General features: G+C 34.6%; 6 protein-coding genes across 6 annotated transcripts; 3 read left to right on the top strand and 3 right to left on the bottom strand.

Annotated features, from left to right (window-relative positions):
* Positions 1-55: 55 nt before the first annotated feature.
* On the top strand, positions 56-1,197 carry LOC105974307 (acetyltransferase At1g77540). Its single transcript, XM_012999374.2, has 2 exons — positions 56-375; positions 895-1,197. The coding sequence occupies exons 1-2, from the start codon at positions 130-132 to the stop codon at positions 967-969; spliced, it is 321 nt and encodes a 106-aa protein (XP_012854828.1). The 5' UTR covers positions 56-129; the 3' UTR covers positions 970-1,197.
* Positions 1,198-1,234: 37 nt separating this feature from the next.
* On the bottom strand, positions 1,235-4,538 carry FBP7 (F-box protein 7). Its single transcript, XM_012999373.2, has 11 exons — positions 4,289-4,538; positions 3,851-3,934; positions 3,641-3,750; positions 3,146-3,262; positions 2,966-3,062; positions 2,689-2,762; positions 2,498-2,551; positions 2,268-2,369; positions 2,053-2,111; positions 1,603-1,813; positions 1,235-1,489 (listed from the first exon to the last, which is right to left on the bottom strand). Exons 1-11 carry the CDS (start codon positions 4,296-4,298, stop codon positions 1,430-1,432), a joined length of 978 nt encoding a protein of 325 aa, XP_012854827.1. The 5' UTR covers positions 4,299-4,538; the 3' UTR covers positions 1,235-1,429.
* Positions 4,539-5,479: 941 nt separating this feature from the next.
* On the top strand, positions 5,480-7,710 carry LOC105974470 (uncharacterized protein At4g08330, chloroplastic). Its single transcript, XM_012999577.2, has 2 exons — positions 5,480-5,730; positions 7,047-7,710. Exons 1-2 carry the CDS (start codon positions 5,651-5,653, stop codon positions 7,444-7,446), a joined length of 480 nt encoding a protein of 159 aa, XP_012855031.1. The 5' UTR covers positions 5,480-5,650; the 3' UTR covers positions 7,447-7,710.
* A 486-nt stretch (positions 7,711-8,196) lies between these two features.
* Positions 8,197-9,389, bottom strand: LOC105974469 (uncharacterized). Its single transcript, XM_012999576.2, has 2 exons — positions 9,041-9,389; positions 8,197-8,767 (listed from the first exon to the last, which is right to left on the bottom strand). Exons 1-2 carry the CDS (start codon positions 9,306-9,308, stop codon positions 8,481-8,483), a joined length of 555 nt encoding a protein of 184 aa, XP_012855030.1. The 5' UTR covers positions 9,309-9,389; the 3' UTR covers positions 8,197-8,480.
* Positions 9,390-10,355: 966 nt separating this feature from the next.
* LACS9 (long chain acyl-CoA synthetase 9) lies at positions 10,356-15,781 on the bottom strand. The gene is made up of 12 exons (XM_012999472.2): positions 15,357-15,781; positions 14,258-14,709; positions 13,969-14,049; positions 13,291-13,560; positions 12,754-12,885; positions 12,445-12,618; positions 12,085-12,314; positions 11,830-11,947; positions 11,355-11,486; positions 11,104-11,238; positions 10,809-11,015; positions 10,356-10,714 (listed from the first exon to the last, which is right to left on the bottom strand). Exons 2-12 carry the CDS (start codon positions 14,699-14,701, stop codon positions 10,547-10,549), a joined length of 2,091 nt encoding a protein of 696 aa, XP_012854926.1. The 5' UTR covers positions 14,702-14,709; positions 15,357-15,781; the 3' UTR covers positions 10,356-10,546.
* An 879-nt stretch (positions 15,782-16,660) lies between these two features.
* On the top strand, positions 16,661-19,538 carry LOC105974401 (photosystem II 22 kDa protein, chloroplastic). The gene is made up of 4 exons (XM_012999500.2): positions 16,661-17,196; positions 17,681-17,800; positions 18,785-19,028; positions 19,138-19,538. The coding sequence occupies exons 1-4, from the start codon at positions 16,990-16,992 to the stop codon at positions 19,380-19,382; spliced, it is 816 nt and encodes a 271-aa protein (XP_012854954.1). The 5' UTR covers positions 16,661-16,989; the 3' UTR covers positions 19,383-19,538.
* Positions 19,539-21,968: the final 2,430 nt, after the last annotated feature.

The following is a 21,968-nucleotide window of genomic DNA, read 5'->3' as shown; positions in this document are numbered from 1 at the left end:
CAGGGGCATTTTCGTCATACAACACTATTGCATCTTTTTTCCTTTTTCTTCCTTTTTCTCTAATGTAGAAGAAAACTCCGCCATTATCAAAGCATCAAGAGTGACAAATTCCTAGAGAGAGAAAGAGAGATGACGGAGGAGAAGAATAAGATAGTATGGAATGAGAGAGAAAGCAAATTCGAGACAGAGGACAAGAAAGCATACCTAGAGTACGAGGTTAGATGTAATGGAGGAGTGAATGTAATGGACATAACACACACATACGTGCCACCAATCAAGAGGGGCCTCGGCCTCGCCGCTCACCTCTGCGCCGCCGCCTTTTCTCACGCCCAACACCACTCTTTATCCATCATACCTTCTTGCTCCTATGTCTCTGTAAGTAACCTTCTTCTTCTTCTTCTTCTTCATACCTTCAAAGATTGAATTTTTTTTTGTGATTTTCAAGTAAGTGTTGCTAATTGGTTGAAGTGGGATCGAAATTGTTGAAACCCTGTTGCTGAATTTGATTAGTCGTTTGATTGCTGAATTAAAAATTGTTTCTTGATGAAAATTGAGGGGGTTTTTACAATTGGTTTCAGATTTGTATTAGTGATAATTTGCCCTATTTTTTTTTTGTTATTGTTGTGATTTTTAAGAAAGTGTTGCTAATTGGTTGAAGTATGATAAAAAATTGTTGAAACCCTGTTGCTGAAATTGATTAGTTGTTTGATTGCTGCATTAAAAATTGTTTCTTGATAAAAATAAAGGGGGTTTCTTCAATTGCTTTCGGATTTGCACTAGTGATAATTTGCCCTAATTTTTATGTGTAAGAACAATCTAGTAAAAAGTTTTCTAACTGTCCATTGTTGTATATGTAAACTGGGGCCTTGAATTCCATTTTTCTGCACTTGGCAGGATACGTTTCTTCCTCGAAACCCGACATGGAATTCGATTCTGTACAAGGAAGATGTGAAGAAATCTAACATGTGAACAAAGTTGCGACCGACTTTGCTGAATGAAATGTAACCATCCTCTGTTTGTGTTCTTGAATAAACATCATAGTACTGTCAAACTCAGACAATATTTATTAGGCTGCTGTATAATCACATTGCTCTGTTTCAGTTCGGTTTCAACTGTTCTTGCTCTGACTCTAAGGGTGTTCGATTATCTTACGGAATTTTACTTCCGAGTTTCGATAATTGGAATTATTTTGGTAAATGAAGTTGAATTCTTGATTAGCATTACAGCAACAAGGAATCAAAATCTCTCAATCAATTGCACATACATAACAGCTTGTTTCTTACACTGTCATTCTCTAATCTTAAATATGATGCTGGCAAAAGAATACAAACCACAACAAAGCACTGTTTAAAAAAAAAAAAAAACAGAATAATATATATATTATTTCTATATACACAAAGTTATATTTGAGGTTTCTCTATACACCAAATCAACCAGTTACGAAATAATCCATCTTGTCCACAGGCAGATTCAGCACCGACGTTTCAACCTGCAACACACACACACACACACACACACACACACACACACACAAAGTGGGAATAAATCAGAATGGATATCAAGAATCAGATAAATAATATATACGAGGAAAGAAATACGTACTTCATCGAACGGAACAAAAACGAAAGGGGTAAGACCCCTGTTGTGTGAAACAGCAGGGATATCGGGATTATGTGTTTCATCCTCTTGCCACCCTTCGACTATTCCAAGTATGTCATCGTCACATTTGCTGACCTCGGCATCATTTATACCACTTGTAACAAGTGATAGCAGATCCAATCTATTGTTAGCACCTTCTATTGTTCCCCTTAACCTATTTTTCAATTGAAAATATAAATAAAATTCACTCATTGAAGTCCATAGTCGCAGAAAAGTTAAGTTGCCTTAAAATGACTCCCTTCGTTTAATATTAACGATGTATCGATTCTAGGGTAACATTATATATAATAGAACTAAAGTACCCTTCCAACTAACTATCGATTTATTAATTACTCTTTCCAGTTGTTAAAATTGATGATAAAGGGCAAAATTGGAAAGTAGTAATCCAAATACCTCAAGCGGATTCTTAAAACAGTTGGACTCAAACCAGGATACAAAAGTGCAGCTTCAACCTGCAACCAAGTGGAATGGCTAAAAATCAGATTTTTTTAGTGGATGAATTAATTAATTAATCAAGTATCAAACAAAATCGATTTAAAATTAAAGATCTGTGTTGATTAATAAATAAGAAAACTATCAAAACCAAGACAATTTTTTAAGAATCTGACCTTGTCTTCAGTAAGTGTATACTGTCCACTAAAGACACAATCGGCTTTTGACGCACGGAAATTCATGTGTTTCGCCGCGTCTTTTAATTTTTGGGATGAATTCTATCAACATCATTATAGCAAGTAAATGGTTAAGTACTGAAATAAATCAAATATATTCTCCAATAGTAGAAAAAAAAAATCATAAATTATTACAGTTGCAGGAAAACATTAAAGATAAAGATGATGACCTTGTAGAGAAACCTTCCAGAAGGATAAAATCGTATGTACCGGTAATAGCAAACCTGAAGTGCAAAAATAATAATTGTAATATTCGCAATTGTTATGGTAATAGTAATAATAATACCAAAATGGATTAAACTACGGATAACAATAAATAAATTCAGAACAGAAATTATAAAAGAAAAAAAAAACGGCATACAATATGAACTGGATTGGAGATCTTCCACTCTGCTATTCCGGCACGAATGTAGGTATTCCGACTGACATAAAGACCTACAAATTCAATGCATACGTTCAGCATTGTGTATAAGACAAAAAAAGAGTTGCTAATTAATACTCATTATTTTATTCCAATGGAGAGATAGAATCACCATATCAATAATCGAGAATAAAGAAGTAATTTCATACAATCCAACTATTCGCTTTTTAAATTTATAATACTGAATAATGAAAATTATAAAAATAAAATATATTACCATCAGTTCGAACTCTTGGTCTTAACAACCACATTTTCTTCCACGAACCATGATACACCGATTGCAGAATCTTATAATTTTCCACAACTCCATTGAGCTGCACATGCAAACCTGATTTCAGAATGAAAAATCATACAAAATAATATAAATAAATAAATAAAAAGATGGTCTAGTATGGACCTGCCAAGCTCTTAAGCAAGCATAGCGCCAAAAAACAGGGTTACGGATAGTATATCTCCATTTTCGACAGACGCAAGCTGCCCTCCCCAGGTTATAAGAAGTCATTTTCGAAAATATCTGCCCGTAAAAAAATTACAAATAAATAACGAATCATAATCACAATGTCTTCACTTATGCAAACAAAAAATAAAACCGATTTGCCGTTTCCACCAACAAGTTCTGTTATCTACCAAAATTGATTTTCTATCAGTATTCATCTAAAAAGGTTTCATTTGCCACTCGTCTAGATTCTGAAACCGCTCATCTCTAGATTTCAATACCGACAATTAAAAAGTAACTTTAAAGAGTGGAAATCGAGTCAATTTCTTGCACCCTAAGAACGTTGGCCACGTTTCGACACACTACCACAATCTATATTTTTAAGACACGTGACGAAAATGTTTAAATGTCTATGCACAATGAAATAGATGAACGTCTTTTGTAGCAGGTTCGTACCTCCGAAAGCAACTCATCGGGCATACGGTTTATAAGTGCTGTATCGATCAATTCTCTGTTACTCAAACTACCGTAAGGAGTGACAGGTCTCACATTAATCCCATAAAGATCTGCCAACGAAAAAACATGCAATAGTATATATGTCATCGAAATTCCAAACAACATTCACAACTCATGCAAAAACATTTTCTTCGTAAGTTAGTTAGTTACCTAACCACGGCCTATTCGTGACCAAGAATTGAGCAGCTCTTAACCGAGAAGATGCTTCAAGCTCTGCAAGTTTTAATGCATAATCTGCCAAATAACAAAAAAAAAATTTAAAATAATTTAAAAAAAAAAAAATTATTTATTTTTCTAATCAAACAGTGTTAACATTGAGTGAAATTGAATAACATCTACTAATCTGTGGTTTAATTTAAATATATGCAATCAATATCAATTTCTTTAAGAAATAGTGCAAATTCTACCTCAAAACAAGGAGCAAATAGCAATTAAACACTAAACCCAGAATTTACACGAAAAGATCATAACTTGACGAAAACCTAGATTACGAAAACCAATGAAATTACGAAATTGTATGCGTTGATTCTTCGATTATGTAAAATCAAGGAAGTGTATTATTAGGAGATGAAGCTTAATTCTGCTTACCTGATGCCATTTCACACACTTTTGGGAGGGAAGCTCGCCGGGAATTCGATTTCTCTTTGCTTACTGTAAATGGAAATCGATGAGAGAGAAAGAGAGAAAATGGGATTATTTTTCTTCGGTTAATTATTTGTGTCTGTCTTAACTACGTCGCCGAACACAGACCAGTGATCTCATCGGGTTAACGGGACCCGTTTTGTGAGTCGGTTTCATACTGTATCTGGTCGTGAAACGGTGAAAGCGTGCGTAACTCGGTTAACGGTTTGACCCGATTCGTTTTAGAGAAAAAGGCCAATTAACCCGATTCGGCCTGTCGAAATTTACAAAACTAGCCCAATGCTAATGGATTTTCGAATGCGAGGCCCATAGGAAAACTCGGATTTTTTTATAAATTAAAATGAGGAAAATTATTTTATTCCATTTATAATATAAAATGTTAATTATATTAATATGATAGGTGTAATTTTTGAATAAAAAATAGATTTATGACTGAAATTAAAATCAAATCAGAAATAGGGGGAAAATATAGATTTGGTCCCTCAAGTTTGCACTGATTTCACATTTGATCCCTTATGTTCACAAAAAACACATTTAGGTCCCTCATGTTTCAAAAATTCAACATTTTTTGTCATTTCTGTCAATTTTCCATTAGTATTAACGGAATCAAGTGTATGCTCATCACCACCTTAATGGACGGAGTAATGGTAAATTACTGAAAATGACCAAAAGTGTTAAATTATTGAAACATGAAGGACCAAGTGTGCTTTCTGTAAACACGGGGACAAAATGTGGAATCGATGCAAACTTGTAGATAAAAACAGATATTTTCTCAGAATATCATAAAAATTTCCAATTTGTAGTATTTATTATTTAAAAAATAAATAAAGTAAAAGCATTCATTTACTTGTAATAATAATAAATAAATAAAAGAAGACGTGAGGGTCAATTACAAAATTAAATTTCTACATATTATGAGAATCATTCCTGAATCCACGTGGACGATAGCCATTGGCTTATAGTCCAATCCCATGTTAATTTTCGCAATTTAAGGGGGGCCAAAAGTAATTTACCGAAATTGAGGTAGACAGCATCATAGACATTCCCTAGTCAAACAAGAGCCCCCCTCCTCTCCGGTTCCCTTCCCTGCAATTACTTGCTCCGCATACATTAATCGCTCTTTTAAAAACACTCTTTCAACAATACACACTTGTTTAAAGCGTGTTTTGGCCCAAACTGCAAAATAATTCCAGTGGAGAATCCCACACCGGATTCGTTGTGATCGACGCCGTTTTGTCGCCGACACTGTAGCTTAATTTGCCTCCACCGCCGTTCGGTTTCTCCGCCGCCGCCTGAAGATTACATTTCATGGAGACATCGAATGGGCATTCTATGAAACATCAGTACTCATCGCCCTTCGCATCTTCTCAGCGAGATGTCACTTACAGGTGATTAATGGTGGCTGCAGTTATTTCGATTTTTTTTTTTCTCAAATTGCTATTGTTTTGGTCCTGAATTTTGATTTCGATTCCACTGTCACGTCGATTTGTAAGCAAAATTCATAGATTGGGCTTGTTTGTATATGAATATTGCTGCCGTAATTGAATTTGTGATTTAAATGAAATTGAATTTACAAGCCTCATAGGTTTTGGTTGAGGTTTATGATATTTTGAAGCTTATTAGATCTGTCTTATGAAATCTGAGTATTCAGTTTAAATGTGAAAAAAAATTGTTCTTTTTTTACCTTCAAATGTGTGCCAAGAAGTGGACTTGGGTTTGCATATCGAGCATTTATTGTTCTAGAATCGGATTTCAAAGGAAATGCTTATTCTTATATCGTAGGAAATTTGGTTACGGGAGAATTTCGTTAAAGCTCGAGTGTGTTGGGTCAGCGTATAGATAGTAGCCACTGTAACTTCAGGCAACGATCTCTCATTTCCGTAGGGTAATTTTTCGCCGTAGTAATTTTATTTTATTTTTTGTCGTAAAAAATCAATTCTTCTTACAAATCAAAACTTAGGGGAGGGGCAGGATTTGCACCCTAGTTCGTTTACCCTAATAGTAAAGGCTATGCACTAAATGAGGATTGGTTGGAAGCATTAAGAAGGTTAATATGAGCTTGTGAGCATGTCGTATATTAAGATCAGTATTCCATTATCTGTGCTCCAAACTCATCTAAGATGTTGCAAAATCAGTTACTCGTACATATCATGCAAGCAAGTGTCGAATTCTTTCGGATTGAGATCAAAGAACAAGTCATATTCAGATTCAATTGTTGGGACAATGCAAATGTTGTTTGCTTTAGTGGAATATGCCAAGTTCTAACGAATTCGAGAGGTAATTTTCTGCAGAGCTGAAGCTCCATCATATTTTGTGCATACTTCCGAGGTATCACCAGTATGAGTGAAACTTTAAAGATTTCGATGAGCCTTGTTTGGGGATCATTTGGGATTGGGACGAGAGCAAACAAAGACAAGGAGAAATATACTTGAAGACAGCACAAGTTAGCAAAACTGCTGCAAACTGCAACGATAATTTTGTCTCTAACAAGCTTGCTTACCGTTTTCCAACATTTATTTGTTCTTTAAATTTAGTTTGATCAAATTTTGGTCGACAGAAGGAGATATCTATGTCTAATTATTTTACATTTTTTTTCGGAGTCGAAAGCCTATTTACTTGTTCTGTTCATGTTCTTTGGTCGTATTGTTGACCATCCACTGTATTGCGTTCATTTGCAGTTACATAACTATTTTTGTTCATGCAGCTGTGGTTCTTGTGGATATGATCTGAACCTGAACTCATCCAGCCGAAACATGTCGATCATCGGTTCAAAATACGGGAAATCTGTGAAGAAAGGCGTCATTTCTTTCTTCTCCATCGACGAGAGCAGATTCAATCAGGTCGAAGAGTCTACCTGTCTGCCCTACTTCATTACCAAGCTCTCTTGGGGTTTTCTCCAACGGAAAACGAAACTTCTCTGCCGGAATTGTGGGAACCACATCGGAAGTGCTCGTGACAACGATAATGCATCTTCTTACCCTCTTATGACTGATGCACGAAGCTCACCCTCTAGAAGTGGAATTTCCAATAAGAGAAAGTACGATATTATGATTCGCTCTTTGCAACCGTCTCAATCTGGTTTCGGTACTCCTCTCGTCTTATGATTGTCTACTCTGATGACTGTACATTCTCTCTCTCTCTCTCTCTCGTTTACTTCGTTCTTTTCAGTGTGCTATTATTTTTTGAATGAAGTGATCATATGTGTTGATGGAGTGAAATTAATTGAATTTTATGTTTGTGGTTGAGAAATGCAGTTATGTGGTATTAAAAAAAATCCGTTATTTCGAGTGTTGTAATCGAGTTACGGAACTAATGTATTATTATTTATCTTGATGAAAAAGAATAAGGCTGGTGCTCGATTTCCTGTTTTTTTTATTTCTCTTCCATGTTACTTCTGGCTATACTGAAACGAAACGATTTTATCGATGAATTTTACGCAACCACAGACAAGTTTTGCAGCTATTCAAATGACTAGAAAAGGATGGATAAAAAAGCATGTGGACTGTTTGTAAAGGAAAAAAGAGATGGGAAAGTGAATGCAATAGATATAGAGATGATGAACCTTAAATCTTGTCCTAAAAGTCTTGCAAATGCATATGGGTACTATTCAATTTTTGTGACAAAACAATGTGCCTTATTAAAGCTTTTTTGACTTGTGCATGCAAAAATTAAAAATAAAATAAAAAGGGTCTCTTTATAACTAATAAATGAGTTGAAAGCAAAATAAAGTTGCTGCACTTTATTATGCAAGCTTATATATAAAAATAAAAATGAATTGAAGGCAACTATTAATTAGTTCTTTCCACATACATTGCATTCTGCAGTTGTGGGGTTTTATATAAAGGGAAAATTGGTTGACACAATCAAAAGATATCTCCATGATTTTATTGCAAGGATTACAACATGTTTTATGTTTGAAACTAAATCCACTTGAAGAGAAACATGGTTACTTTTTCTTCAAGATAAAGAGATCAAGAACACAAATAATCTCGTAATTCTGCAAACAAGAGAGATATTTTCGTAATTCAGACGTACAATTTAATCTTAATCATATATGATAGATTTGATCACTCTCTATCCACAAAAAGAAGTTAAGGTGTGTATACATATACAAAAGGCCATTAATTTATATTATTTCTTAGGTTGATCTCCTCTTTGTGAGAGTTCTTATCCACCCATACTTAACCATATTTGATGCTGCGTCTACCTTTGTGCCCACGTGGCACGTACTACTGCTGGAACCCTTCCATCTGATGACCTGGAAAAGGTGGCCAATCCTCCTGCGCCACCTCATCGCCGGTTTCGCATGCTCCACCACACTACTCTTGATCTTCTTCTTGTCTTCATGTGAACTTGTGGAGATTAGTTTACCTTTGTCCCATGATGCAACTCCGTTCTCTTCAAACTTGATTGATATATATGAATCTGCACTTTCCCCATTATTCAGTTACTTTTTTTATTTTTATGTATACATATATAAATTATCCATTATATATATATATTGCTGTTAGATCCAACAACTCTTGATCCAATGTTTTTTATTTTATTTTCTTTTTCACTAAAAACAATGCAAAAACCATTTATATAAATAATACTATATGTGCTGATACACAATTAAGTCAAAAAGCACATGCAAGTGGGGATAATTACTATTTAATTTCCAAAAAAAAAAAAAAAGGTATTTAGAAAAAATTGTACCTTCGGGGCTGGTTGATGAACTGTAATGAAGCTGCTGAGTTTTGTGCCGTTTGAAGTCCAAACGGCTGAGGAGATTTGTGAGAGCAAGAATCTTTTGGAGGGCTCTTTTCGGTTTGACCGTGTAAACGGCGTTAGTCTGGGGTTGATTTTGTGAAGCTAAAAGTAACAAGAGCCTTTCGTTGAGGCACAAGGCACAAACACCTACTACTAATTCTTTGGGATGGAAATAACACCACTCTCTTCTTCTCTCATCTCTCAACTCATTCATTTACACTTTTCCTACTCTCTCTCTCCTCTCTCCTTTGTGTGTGTAGTGTGTGTGTGTGTGAGAGAGAGAGAGAGAGAGGTATGTATGTATATATATATATATATATATATATATATATATATATATATATATATATATGGAGCTAGACCTTGCTTTGACAGAGGAAAGAAAACTGAAGAAGGGTTTGACTGACAGGGGGTTCTTGTCAGAGTTTCTTGAGTGGGTGGGTGGCAATTGGCAGGAATGTTGTGTAGTGTGTGTGTGTGTGTGTGTGTGTGAGAGAGAGAGAGAGAGAGAGAGAGATTGAAAGGGTTGATAGGAATGAATTGGTCCTAAGCAATTTATAGTGTGATGTGCACAAATATAGTTGGTGATTAAATAGCCATCTATTTCTACATTGCTGCTACATTTTGACTAATCTATTACTACTACTATATAATAAATAAATAAATAACAATAATAAATAATAGTATCTTCTTACTGCAACGATTTGATCTTTATTACGATTTTGGAGTATCTAATTCAACATTCTTTTGATTTCTTTTACCCAAAAAATTATTTATGGGCACATGCGTTACAATTTTTTAAGTGAGACCAAGACTCACAAAAAGTTTTGGCTTTAAAAATGTATTATCCATTTGTCACTTGACAAAAATAAATATTTGCAATCTTCAGCTAATCAATCATAGGTAAATTCGGATCAAGCCACTCGATACTCGGCTAAATACTTCATATTTGAAGATCGAACTCCAAATATAGAGCTATAATTTGGAGCCGGTCAAGACTTACACACCTTCGGTCGCCACTATAAAAGTCGATTGAAGTTTACAGTTAAATGCTACTATTCAATAAATCAGTAGTTATAAATAAATCATATTGAATACCAGATTTTAACAATTTTTAATATTTAATCTAATACAAGGATTCGAACATCTTACTAACTAAAATTTTCAATTTTTCTTCTTAACCCAAATTTTCAATTTCGGCCCATTTGGAGGCCCAAATAGTATACCATAGGCCCACATTGTTATAATTCCAGCCTTACTCTTCCCTCAACCTCAAGTATTAAATTCCTCAAATGAAAGAACAAAAAAGCAATAACAGTGTAGTTGGTATAAGTAAAGGAGAAAATGACGAGAAAATGGCGAGAAAATGCAGCAAAAAAAAAAGTTGTTCCCGAGATTACAGTACAATATCTGCACACTTCAGCAAAAAAAGATGGTGGGGGGTAAATATTATCAAGAAGAATAGAGCTTCACAAGATCATCTGAGAAGGTTTTCCTAATGACCTCTCTCTTCAGTTTCAGAGCTGCAGTTACAAGCCCTGATTCGGGTGTCCATGCTTCCGAAATCACTTTGATTTTCGTCGGTATCTCAAACTTCTCCAATCTTGCAGCCTTTCCTGCCTATATATCATAAGCAGAAATCGAATTAAAATATTGAATAAACATTCATTTTAAAGATATAGCAAGCATTGTTAAATCGTTTAATAATGTGTACCTTGATCAATGAAGTGGAGACTTCCTTAAGAGTCTCTTCCTTTTCGCACAATTCCGAGAAATCGGAATATGTGATTCCTTGCTTTGAAGCCCAGGCTTCCAAAGAGGACTGTGAAGCCACCACTAATGCCACACAGTAACTATGGAAAGAATCGGCATACATCATTATATTGTCTATATACGGGCTAACGCTTAGAGCAGCCTCCACCTACATCGGAAAAAAAATGTCAGTATCTGACGAAAAAGTTGGATTGAACTAATGTATTTTTTCCCGGATATTTCTAGAATTGTTGTACCTTTCCGAGTGACACGTATTCTCCATGCTGGAGTTTAACTATGTCCTTTTTACGGTCGATTATTTCAAGGCAACCGTCATCGTGGAATTGCCCTATGTCGCCAGAGTAGAACCATCTCATTCCTTTCTCGTCGACCTTTTCGAGGCAATCAGATGAATGAAATTTTGTATGACTTGAATCACATGCTTTGATTCAAGAGATGCAATAGTAGGACAGTACAACTTGGGATAATCGTGTAAAAAAATAAGTACCTTGTAAACTTCCGTTGTTTTCTCCTCGTTTTTGAAATATCCAAGGGTGACGTTCGGTCCACCAATAAGGATTTCTCCACGTGGCTTTGGAGAATCGCTAATTAAATATCCGCCTTCAGGCCAGTCAATCAACTGGAATTTAAAAAAAGTATTATTGCAGTTAACATTTTCAATCGTGGAAGACTGAGAGAAATACATTTATCCACATAATTTCAAGACCAGCTACTTGACAAAGCCTAATAACCATCGCTCTGGTGAGTAGTTTTGAGTAGATTATGAACGAGTTCGATTGAATATTGTAACAGGAAGACACATGTGTTGTAACTTGTATGGATAAAAGAGGTTAATTTTTTTGCAAAAATAAATGAAGTGAACTAATTTGTGACAATCTAAATCCAAGACTTCATATTATTACACTCTAAGTTAGCAGAGTTTTGCAAACAGGGATAAGAATTTATAACTGGATTAAATTTACCTTGATGACTGAGCAAGGCAGTGGGGCACCAACACGACCAACAGATGTATCATCATATTCACTAAAAGTCCCACCAGCACACGTCTCGGTAAGACCATACCCTTGCCCAATGGGAGCACTGAAAATAGTAATAGATGAGTCGAATTACTAAGGTGATAATAAAAGATTATTCTATGAGCAATAATATGATTCATGGGATAATTCAATGATATCCATAAGAATTTCCTTGATCATTGAGTTTGGAGTTGTACTAACCCAAGACATATATTAATAAATCTTTGAGTGTCACTAGAAAGAGGAGCGCCTCCTGATAGTATGAAGCGAATACGACCACCCAAAATTGCTCGGACTTTTCTAAATACCAGAAGGTTCCATAAAATTCTCTCTATTCCCCATGCCCCGAACCAACTGCCATTTATTGCAGACATTCGACGAGCATATGCCAAATCAAATAGTTTCTTTGGGAGCCCCCCAGTACCATCTATCTGAATAAAAATCCAGTATAGTTTAGATGCATTAGATTTAGCAAAAAAATATCATAAACAATAAAAATAAAATAATAATACTACTAATAATAATGGAATTGAGTGTCAATTTAAAGGAGATATATTAGACCTTTTTGCGCACACCATCCCGAACACGATCAAGAATAGCAGGGACAGCTGCCATCAATGTCGGCTGTAATACTGTAGCGTCCCCTTTTGTTCCCCTCTTTATCTTATTTGAAGTATCTGTAAGAGTCAACGCAGATCCATATCCAATAGAAATTCCGGTAGCTGCCATGACATTCTACAGTACAAAAAGAAGGGCGTGTCTCAAAAGTTGAAAAGGTTTGGATAAGAAAAGGACCACTATAAGTAATTAAAGGATGCAACATTTGCCATTGGAGCAATTTCATTCTAGTACTCAAAGAATCTACTATACCTCAGCTGCTAGTTCAAGAATGTGAGCCAGTGGCAAGTATGCTAAATAAACATCGCGGTTTCCTAGTCCAGGAACAATTGTCAACACAGCAGATGCTGTAGCCAAAACATTGCCATGTGTCATCATCACACCCTAGAAGAGTGAAATGAAAAGAAACGTAAATCAATAAACTCAATTGCAGCTTTAACAGACACAAGGCAATATGTCGACAATTCATCTTCTCAGGCATACAATACGAGGGAACAAAACTTGTTTTAAACTGATAGTGTATGATGCAGTTTTTTTTTTTGGTGAATAAACAACGACAGCATAGAAAAACAGTCATTTAAGTGTAGGAAGATAGAATGCTAATATATAATATACATGATTCTAGCAAACACCTTATCAAATATGACATGTTTCTTAGATGAGGAAGTACAATAATGCAACTTCACAATTTCAAAAGGTTGGAGATATGTACTTGAGAGTTTGCAGAAGAATAAAATTTTGCACACCAATTATGAAAAATGAAATTTGTTAGAGGCAAGTCATACAAACCTTGGGCATTCCAGTACTACCACTGGTATACATTATCACAGCAACATCAGTCGAAAGTGGTAAATCTGGGTCAACAGGGTTTTCTCGGCCCAGTTTGTCTAAGTCCGAGAAGGAAGTGATAGTCCAGTTGGTGCTTCCAGAAACCAGTGAATCATCTGACTGGAATTCATCATCCATGCATATTATACGCTTGACACTGTCAAGCTGCCCACTTATGTTTGCTAGTTTCTTCAGTTCCTTATATCCACAAATCACAGTTGTGACCTCTGTCTGAAGAAGAAAGTGGAACTTATTTTAGAACTTGTCATCAAAAACAGGAAGATTAAAAGAGAATGGAGAAAACGGTATTCCTGGATGTTTTAACATATGGCAATTCAGACACGCATTTATATGAATATACGCTCATTGCTCAGTTGATATGTAATATTGTCGCAAAACTCTAAGCAAGTAATGGCGTCATATCATTAGGTGTTTTAAGCTATTAGACTTTGGGTGACATCGTAAGAAGCTAGAAAATAACACTTCACTAACTTCACAGATGGAAAGTCAGTACATACTCATTGTAATGGCACCTTTTATTTATGAAGAGAATTTGTTGCTTGTAACTTGCAAGAGATTTTCAATCTATGCTACTGCGTGCTTGTGTGTGTGTGTGTGTGTGGAAAGAGAGAATATGACCTCGTTAAATGAGTGACACAGGGCCTCTTCACCTAGGGATGCATAAATGGTCACGACAGTCACATTGCGCCTGAAGCAACCCTGATCAAAGAAAAATAGAGTTAATAATCTCAGAGCTTTCAGCCTTGTTATTTATACTATCTCATTATAAGTTACCATCCTCAAAGAACATTATCAATTTTGTGATTAGCATATATTAAACTTACAGCATAAAAATACCCTCAGATAGCTACATTTCAGATATGTATCTATGATATTAAAATTTCAAATAAAACAAGATTGGACATACCTGCAAAGCAATGAACCATTCTTCACGGGTATCAGCAAAGATTGCTGCACGTTCTCCCTTTTGATGTCCAAGTTGCACTAAACCTGAGGAAAAGTTGCACACCGCTTCAAACACTTGTCCGTAACTCAACCACTCATAATCGCCCAAATGAAGCTTCTCAAAGGACCGTCCATCAGATACTTCCATTTCTCTGGCAATTAACTTTCGAGTCCCCAATAAATTCATGTTGGAATGTATTTTGCATGACTGCTCAAAAAGCTCAGCAAGAGTTGTGACCCCTACCCAGGCTGATTCCACAGGTGAAGTGAACCTGTAGTTTCTTATCGCATAACCAGGTTCTCCTCCAACATCAGCCAGCACACCTCTTTTTTTCGCCTTTTTCGTGTTACGAACTAGAAGCGTGAAGACAATTGGAATGATGACACCAACCAAATAAGGACCCATCTTTCAAACTGCCAAGAAGTACAAAACAAAAGAAATGAGGGCTTACTATCAAATAACATCACAGAATCACAGACGTTTAACATTAAAAATACTAAATTAGAGGGATGTCAAAATATGAAAATACAAAAGCCCGAAGAAGAAACTCTAAGGTAAAACAATTCCAGTAATCTTCTGTAGGTATTCCAAATTTCCATCAATTCAATACAGATTTAGTTAAATATCATTCTAGATCACATCATTCTCAACAAGGAATTTTTCGACTAAATACTAACACATTCTCAGCAAGTAGAACCACCCCATTCATGATAACAGAGCTAAAAGGTTAAGCGCAGAACCAAATAGAAACCATCTCCAATAAGAAAACGCCATATAAAACACCCATACTTAACCAAAAAAATGTGAATAATATAAATCCGAACAAACACCACAAAACCAAAGTGCACGAACATTTTCTCAGCAGACCTATGGAAAATTTCAGTAAACTAACCTATGAACATTTTCTCAGCACATCAATGAACAATTTCCGCAAACTTAAAATTCACACACACACACACACACAGTAACACTATAACAGCAAATAAAACAAAAAATCAACATCAAAAAAATTGGGGAAACTAGAAAACAAAGCAAAATAAAATGGGGGAGAAAATCATACCTGTAATTAACGGTTGACTACAAAACTTTAGGTTCCAGAAAGCAAATCAATTGGTCCGCATTACATGAAATTAATGTGGAAGGTTCGATTAACAATCGGAGGAGTTAAAAAGGGGGTGAGAAATCTGCAGAAGAGAGGCGGATTTTGTATTTGGTGGGCGGAAAAACCTATGAGTGTGTGTGTGGGGTTTTGTAGTTTCAGCTGTGATCGATTGTCAATTTGTAATTGCATTGGTTGCATGTTATTTCTTTGTGGGTATTTTCGTCTTTTCCGCTACTGGGGGTTTGGCGGAGATTTTGTACAGACCACACGTAATTGAATTTTTGTATTCTTTTGGGTTGGAAAAAGCTGGATTTTTCATTTTGTATATGTAATTTATAAGTCACATTTTGTCTTTGTTTTTATTTTTGTTTTTATTTGAATTCTCTCTAAAATGGAAATTTTTTAATGAAAATTCCTTTATTAGCTGTTTTTTTTATATTTTAAACTAGTCCTGTAAATAAACTAGTCGTTTAAACGAGCCGAACATATGTTTGTTCAAATTTATTTGAATTTTTCATCGAATTTTCGAAAGTTGCACTTTAATCGTGACGAACACGAACAAAGCTCGAGTAGTTTAATTTGTAGTGCATATTTTGTTATTCTTTGTACGAATTAAGCAGAATTTCGTAATATAAGTTATCGAACGAGATATGTGTTCAGTTTAATTTGTTATTCTTTTGTAACTTCATATTGTATTCGTGGATTGATGGAAACAGTAAATTATTAATAGGACTGACAATTGAGTCGGGTCTACTTAAAATCAAATTGTTCGGTCCGATTTTATTTAAATCGAACCCAACTAACTATATATGAAGAAGGCCGAGTTTAAACTATTTTATTAAACCACCCGAATAAAGTCCGACAGATTAAGTTAATGATTCAATAAATAATATATTTATTATTTTAGGCTCAACATCTGTAAAAAGTATGTAATTGTTCAATATAAGCCCGATATAAACATGAAGCTCGAAAAAATACACGTGCCGAGTTTGAGCTTATAGTAATGATGTCCAATAGTATATGAGTCAACCCAAGCTCGGCTTACATTGCCCAATTAACAATGACCATACTTTATGCTCTTGTAATTAATAATTTATTGCATTCAAAGTTATTATGAAAACAACACTAGTTATAGAAAAGTTAAAATCTATTATATATCAAACATAAATAATGCAACAAAATATATATCTATTTGAATAAATATAAATATATATATATATATATATATATATATATATATATATATATATATATATATATATATTCTAGAGTGTTCTAGTGTGCAAATAGGGTGGTGGATGCAGTGAGCACCCTTGACAATTGAGATATGAGACACAATACCCTATCCACATCAACACACATTTGTGTGACTAATAAACTATCGCTTATATATCTCTTCAACCACAGCCATTAATTCCTTCTTCCTTGCATAGTACATACATTATCACAAAAAAACTAAATGCAATAAAATATTCTGAAGACAGCATACTTTTTTTCTTTTCAATTTTTCTTCTCCAGAAAAAACACACACACACACACACACACTGCAGTGTAGTTGGAGAAGAAGTAAGTAAATTATATAATTGTAATAATGGCTCAGACAATGCTGCTGAACGCATCAAATGTTTCTTCCGTCGTCCGTACTACTACTAACGAGCCGTTGCTACAGAGACTTAAGCCCAAGTCTTTCTCTCAATTCTTGCTAACTCCAAGAACAACTTCTGCTACTTCCACTCCGGCCTTTTCTTCAACTCTCGCTCTCTTCAAGCCCAAAACCAAGGCTCCTCCTCCCAAGAAGGTTATTATTTATTATTTTTTTTTTAATTATTATTATTATTATTATTCTCCATTTATTAATGTTACTTTTAATTATAATAATAAAACTAAGGATAAATTACAACCATTCTGAGGTATAGTCAAATTATGAAAAACCCCTATTGTTTGGATAATTACAACCATCCCTCAACTCCTCAAATTTAGTGAAATTTTCAAGATAATATACAATACTATCACTTTTGTACTCGTTTTATTCCATTCGAACTCTACATTTTGAAGCAAGATGATCATAAATATGTGTTTTTTGGCTTCTATGTATCAGAAACTGTATTTTTACACAAAACGAATACAAACTAGAACACATTCCACGAAATCTAGATGATTATGTGAATTTGGCAACATAAGGGTGGAGGCATAAAAAAAAAAAAATTATAGTTAAGAGGTAGATGTAATTATTCAAACAAGAGGGGTTTTTTGTAAATTGACATACCTCGGGGGTGATGCAGGCACCTGTGGTGAAGGAAAAATCAAAGGTGGAAGATGGAATATTCGGTACTTCTGGAGGAATTGGTTTCACTAAGCAGAATGAGCTCTTTGTCGGTCGGGTTGCCATGATTGGTTTTGCGGTACATTCTTCTTTTTTTTTTTTTTTTTTTTTTTTAATTATTTATTTATTTGTGGGCTTATTATTACACAGATTAGATACAATTAGTCGCTTGTAGGAATTGGGCTGATTTGCTGGGCCCAATGCTATGAACGGGCTGCTCGATTATTAACTAAGGGCCCGTTTGGCTAACCTGTTTATTATTTCATAAGCTATTTTAAGAGTCGATAAGCTGTTACATATTGTTTTTAGAGGGTGTTTGGTTAAGCTTATAAGATGTTAAAATGAGCTTATAAGATGTTTTAGAGCTTATAAGCTCTTCTAAAGTGTTTGGTAAATTTTTAGAAAAAGATCTTAATTTTTTTTAAAATAAGTTGTTGGAGAGCAAATAAGATCTTTTTAAATAAGTACCTCTACCCCACCTTTTTATTTAAGATCTTTTAATGAGTAAAAATAAGAAATAAGCCCATTATCCAAACACTCTAAAAATTAATCCTAAAAATAAGATATAACAGCTTATCAACTCTTAAAACATCTTATCAGACGTAAGAGTTTATCAGCTGTTTAAAATAAGCTTAGCCAAACACCCTCTTAAAGTATTTGGATAATGAGCTTATAAGCTATTTTTATTCATTATAATATCTTAAATAAAAATTTGGGATGCATGTATTTAAAAAATATATATTATTTGCTTCCTAATAACTTATTTCTCGAAATTTTAAGATTTTTTTTAGAAAACATTACCGGACACTTTGGAAGAGGTTATAAGCTCACAAACATCTTACAAGCTCTTTTTAACCGCTTGTAAACTTAGCCAAACACAATCTTAGAACTCTACTCTTGGTCTGATTTTTCAATTTAGTGATTTTTCTTGATGAAATTAGGAAACTAAATGTGACAAATATTGGACAATTGTTTCGATTTTCAATTTTAATGTACGATTTATTTATTTATTAAAAGTAAAAAATAAAATGGGTTTTGAAATGAGTAAATAATGTAAATGCAGGCATCACTACTAGGAGAAGCATTGACAGGAAAGGGAATATTGGCACAATTAAATTTAGAAACTGGAATCCCAATTTATGAAGCAGAGCCACTTCTCTTATTTTTCATCCTATTCAATTTGCTTGGTGCTATCGGAGCTTTGGGCGACCGTGGCCGTTTCGTCGACGAACCCACCACCGGTCTCGATAAAGCCGTTATTGCCCCCGGTAAAGGCTTCAGGACTGCTATTGGCCTTGGAGAAGGAGGTAATTTCACTTTCTTCCAATTAAATAATAATAATAATAATAATAATAATAATAATAATATATACTAGATTTGAATAATATTTACGTGCAATAAATAATAATAAAACAGGGCCGTTGTTCGGATTCACGAAATCGAACGAGCTATTTGTTGGAAGATTGGCGCAACTTGGAATTGCTTTCTCTATCATCGGAGAAATAGTGACCGGAAAAGGAGCGCTAGCCCAACTCAACATTGAAACCGGAGTTCCAATCAGCGAAATCGAACCGCTTCTCTTGTTCAACGTCGCGTTCTTCTTCTTCGCCGCCATTAATCCCGGCACCGGAAAATTTGTCACCGATGATGGAGACGAATAAGTATTTTCTTTTTTTATGTTTTGTTTTTGCTTTGTTTGTTGTGAAATTCAAGATGTTCAATAATTTATTAACCCCTCCATTTCCATGTAGTAGTGAACTCTTAGTGTATGTATCATAATTATATATCGGGTTTATTGTTTGCTCCTTATCTTAAAATTGGTATATATGATTTTGAATTGTTTGGGGTTGATAGAAAAAGTCTTTCAATTAATAAAATAGGTCAAAATTTTTTTTTTAAGGGTTTAAAATATAGGTTAAGGGTGATAAAACTTATTAGAACTAAATGACAAGTTCATCTAAATATTTTCTGAATGTCTTCAATCCAATTTCACAACACACTCTTAACATATAGGGTAAATTACAAACACCCCCTGAGGTATGGTCAAATTACAAAAATCCCCCTCTTGTTTGGATAATTACATCTACCCCCCTCAACTATGATTTTTTCTTACACCTCCACCCTTATTGTGCCAAATTCAACATAATCATCTAGATTCCGTGGAATGTGCTCTAGTTTGTACTCGTTTTGTGTAAAAATACAGTTTCTGATGCACCACAAACTGATATATACAAGTTAAAAATCACATATTATGATCATCTTGCTTCATAATGTAGAGTTTGAATGGGATAAAACGGGTACACAAGTGATAATATTCCATATAATCTTGAAGATTCCACTAAATTTGAGGAGTTGAGGGGTGGTTGTAATTATCCAAACAATAGGGGTGTTTTTGTAATTTGACCATACATCAGGGGGGTGTTTGTAATTTACCCTAACATATATCAGTCATCCATAATTACTTGTAGTGATCCGTAGACAACTATAATCATTCTGAAATTCTAAATCCGCTCTCTTGAACCCTAGTGCAGTCGTTTGATTCATAGCGCCGTCAAACACCCGTAGACATCTATAATAATCATTTTGAATATTCTAGTTTTGCCCTTTTGAACCATAGCGCTGCCAACGAACAAAAACCAACCACCAGCGAGTCGTCATCGCCGTGTACGCAACTAAGTCCGCACATATCATTAATTCACCACAACCAGTCGTCGCCCAAAATGTGCAACGAGCAGACCGATGTCGTCGAAACACCTCGCCAACACTTTCCTGACAAGCCCTAGCGCTACGCGCACAAACGATGATGCAATCACCACTTTCCCTGTCCAAGGCTAGTCGGAGTCAGCACGCTTGTGGATAAACCGTCGCCTCCAGCAATTTGCAGATCCGTTCTTCTCTGTTGCAAAACTTGAAAAACTCAGAAGTGAGATCTAAGAGAGAGAGAGAGAGGAAAATACATAGCGAATGAGAAAGGCGGTGCTGCACAAAAATGCTAGAGAGAGAGAGGAGTTGGACCGGCGGAAATAAACGAGGCGGGAAATAGAGAAATGAGAGGATGATAGAATAAGAGAACATAACTTTTCGATCAATTATATTTAAGGGCATTCTCGGGTTAAAAATAAATAAAAAGATGTTTATCAATTTTTATTTATAACTAATGATTTAATTAAAATATTCTATTTGAAATCCATACATATTACCCTTTTCTGTTGTATCTGATTAAATAATTTCAATTACTTGAAAATATGTTTGTTACATGCAAATTGGAGAAGAGTAAATCCAAGTTCTTGATGTGTTCCACAATTAATTTTTAGTGTCACATTCCGTAACACAAAATCGATCAAAAGAGTGGTTGTGATTGTTCGACATTTCGTGTCGAATAAAATGTCTAGTGCATTATATGGACTTGGACTTTGTACAATGTTTTTTCCTCGTTTTGTAGATGATGCATTTTGTACCTACAACTATTTGTGTGTACATTTTGATGTAATTAATGCATTTGGTGTACTATTTGTGTGTACATTTTGATATACCTTCTAATATATATATATATATATATATATATATATATATATATATATATATATATATATATATATATATATATATATATTAGAAGGTAGATGATAAATTTTGTTGAATATATATTAAGACTGATGGGGAGTTAAGGACTTATTTGACATTTTTTATTGATCTCTCTTAATTATATTTTATTTATTTTACGAGTCGATTTTTTTTTATATTTTTTAACGAAAGAACAGGTAAATATTTGAATTTTTTTTCCTAATAAATTATTTTGAAGTCGAATTTCAGACACTTATAAAACGCGTTTGAATTTTGTCGAAAGAAAAAAGGTCAAAAGAATATTAAAAAACGGGTCAAGCTAGAGAGAGAGAGTCGTGGACTTCAATACCACCTCTTTTAAACCCTACAAAATGTGCGGGCTCCACTCAACTCCTCCGACTTCAAATCTTTGGGTAAATTACAACCAACCCCTGAGATAAAAACTCATAATGTTTGGGTAATTATAATTATCCTCTTCAACTATTAATCATTTTACACGTCCACCCTCAGGGGCGTACCTACCCTTGTGGCTGGGGTGGCCCCCGCCCCCTCAAGATTTTAGTTTTAAGCTGTTTTTTTTTTTTTTTTTTTTTTTGGTATTTAAGTATTAGTTTATGCAGTTTCGCCCCCCAAAACTTTTCATTTTGTATACTTTAGTCCTAAAAACAAAAAAAAAAATTATT

This window comes from Erythranthe guttata, chromosome 3, assembly GCF_056151865.1.
Source record: "Erythranthe guttata isolate IM_541 chromosome 3, IM_541, whole genome shotgun sequence".
NCBI lineage: Eukaryota > Viridiplantae > Streptophyta > Magnoliopsida > Lamiales > Phrymaceae > Erythranthe > Erythranthe guttata.
Note: the sequence above shows the minus strand (reverse complement) of the source record. Positions and strands in the feature narration are given on the sequence as shown.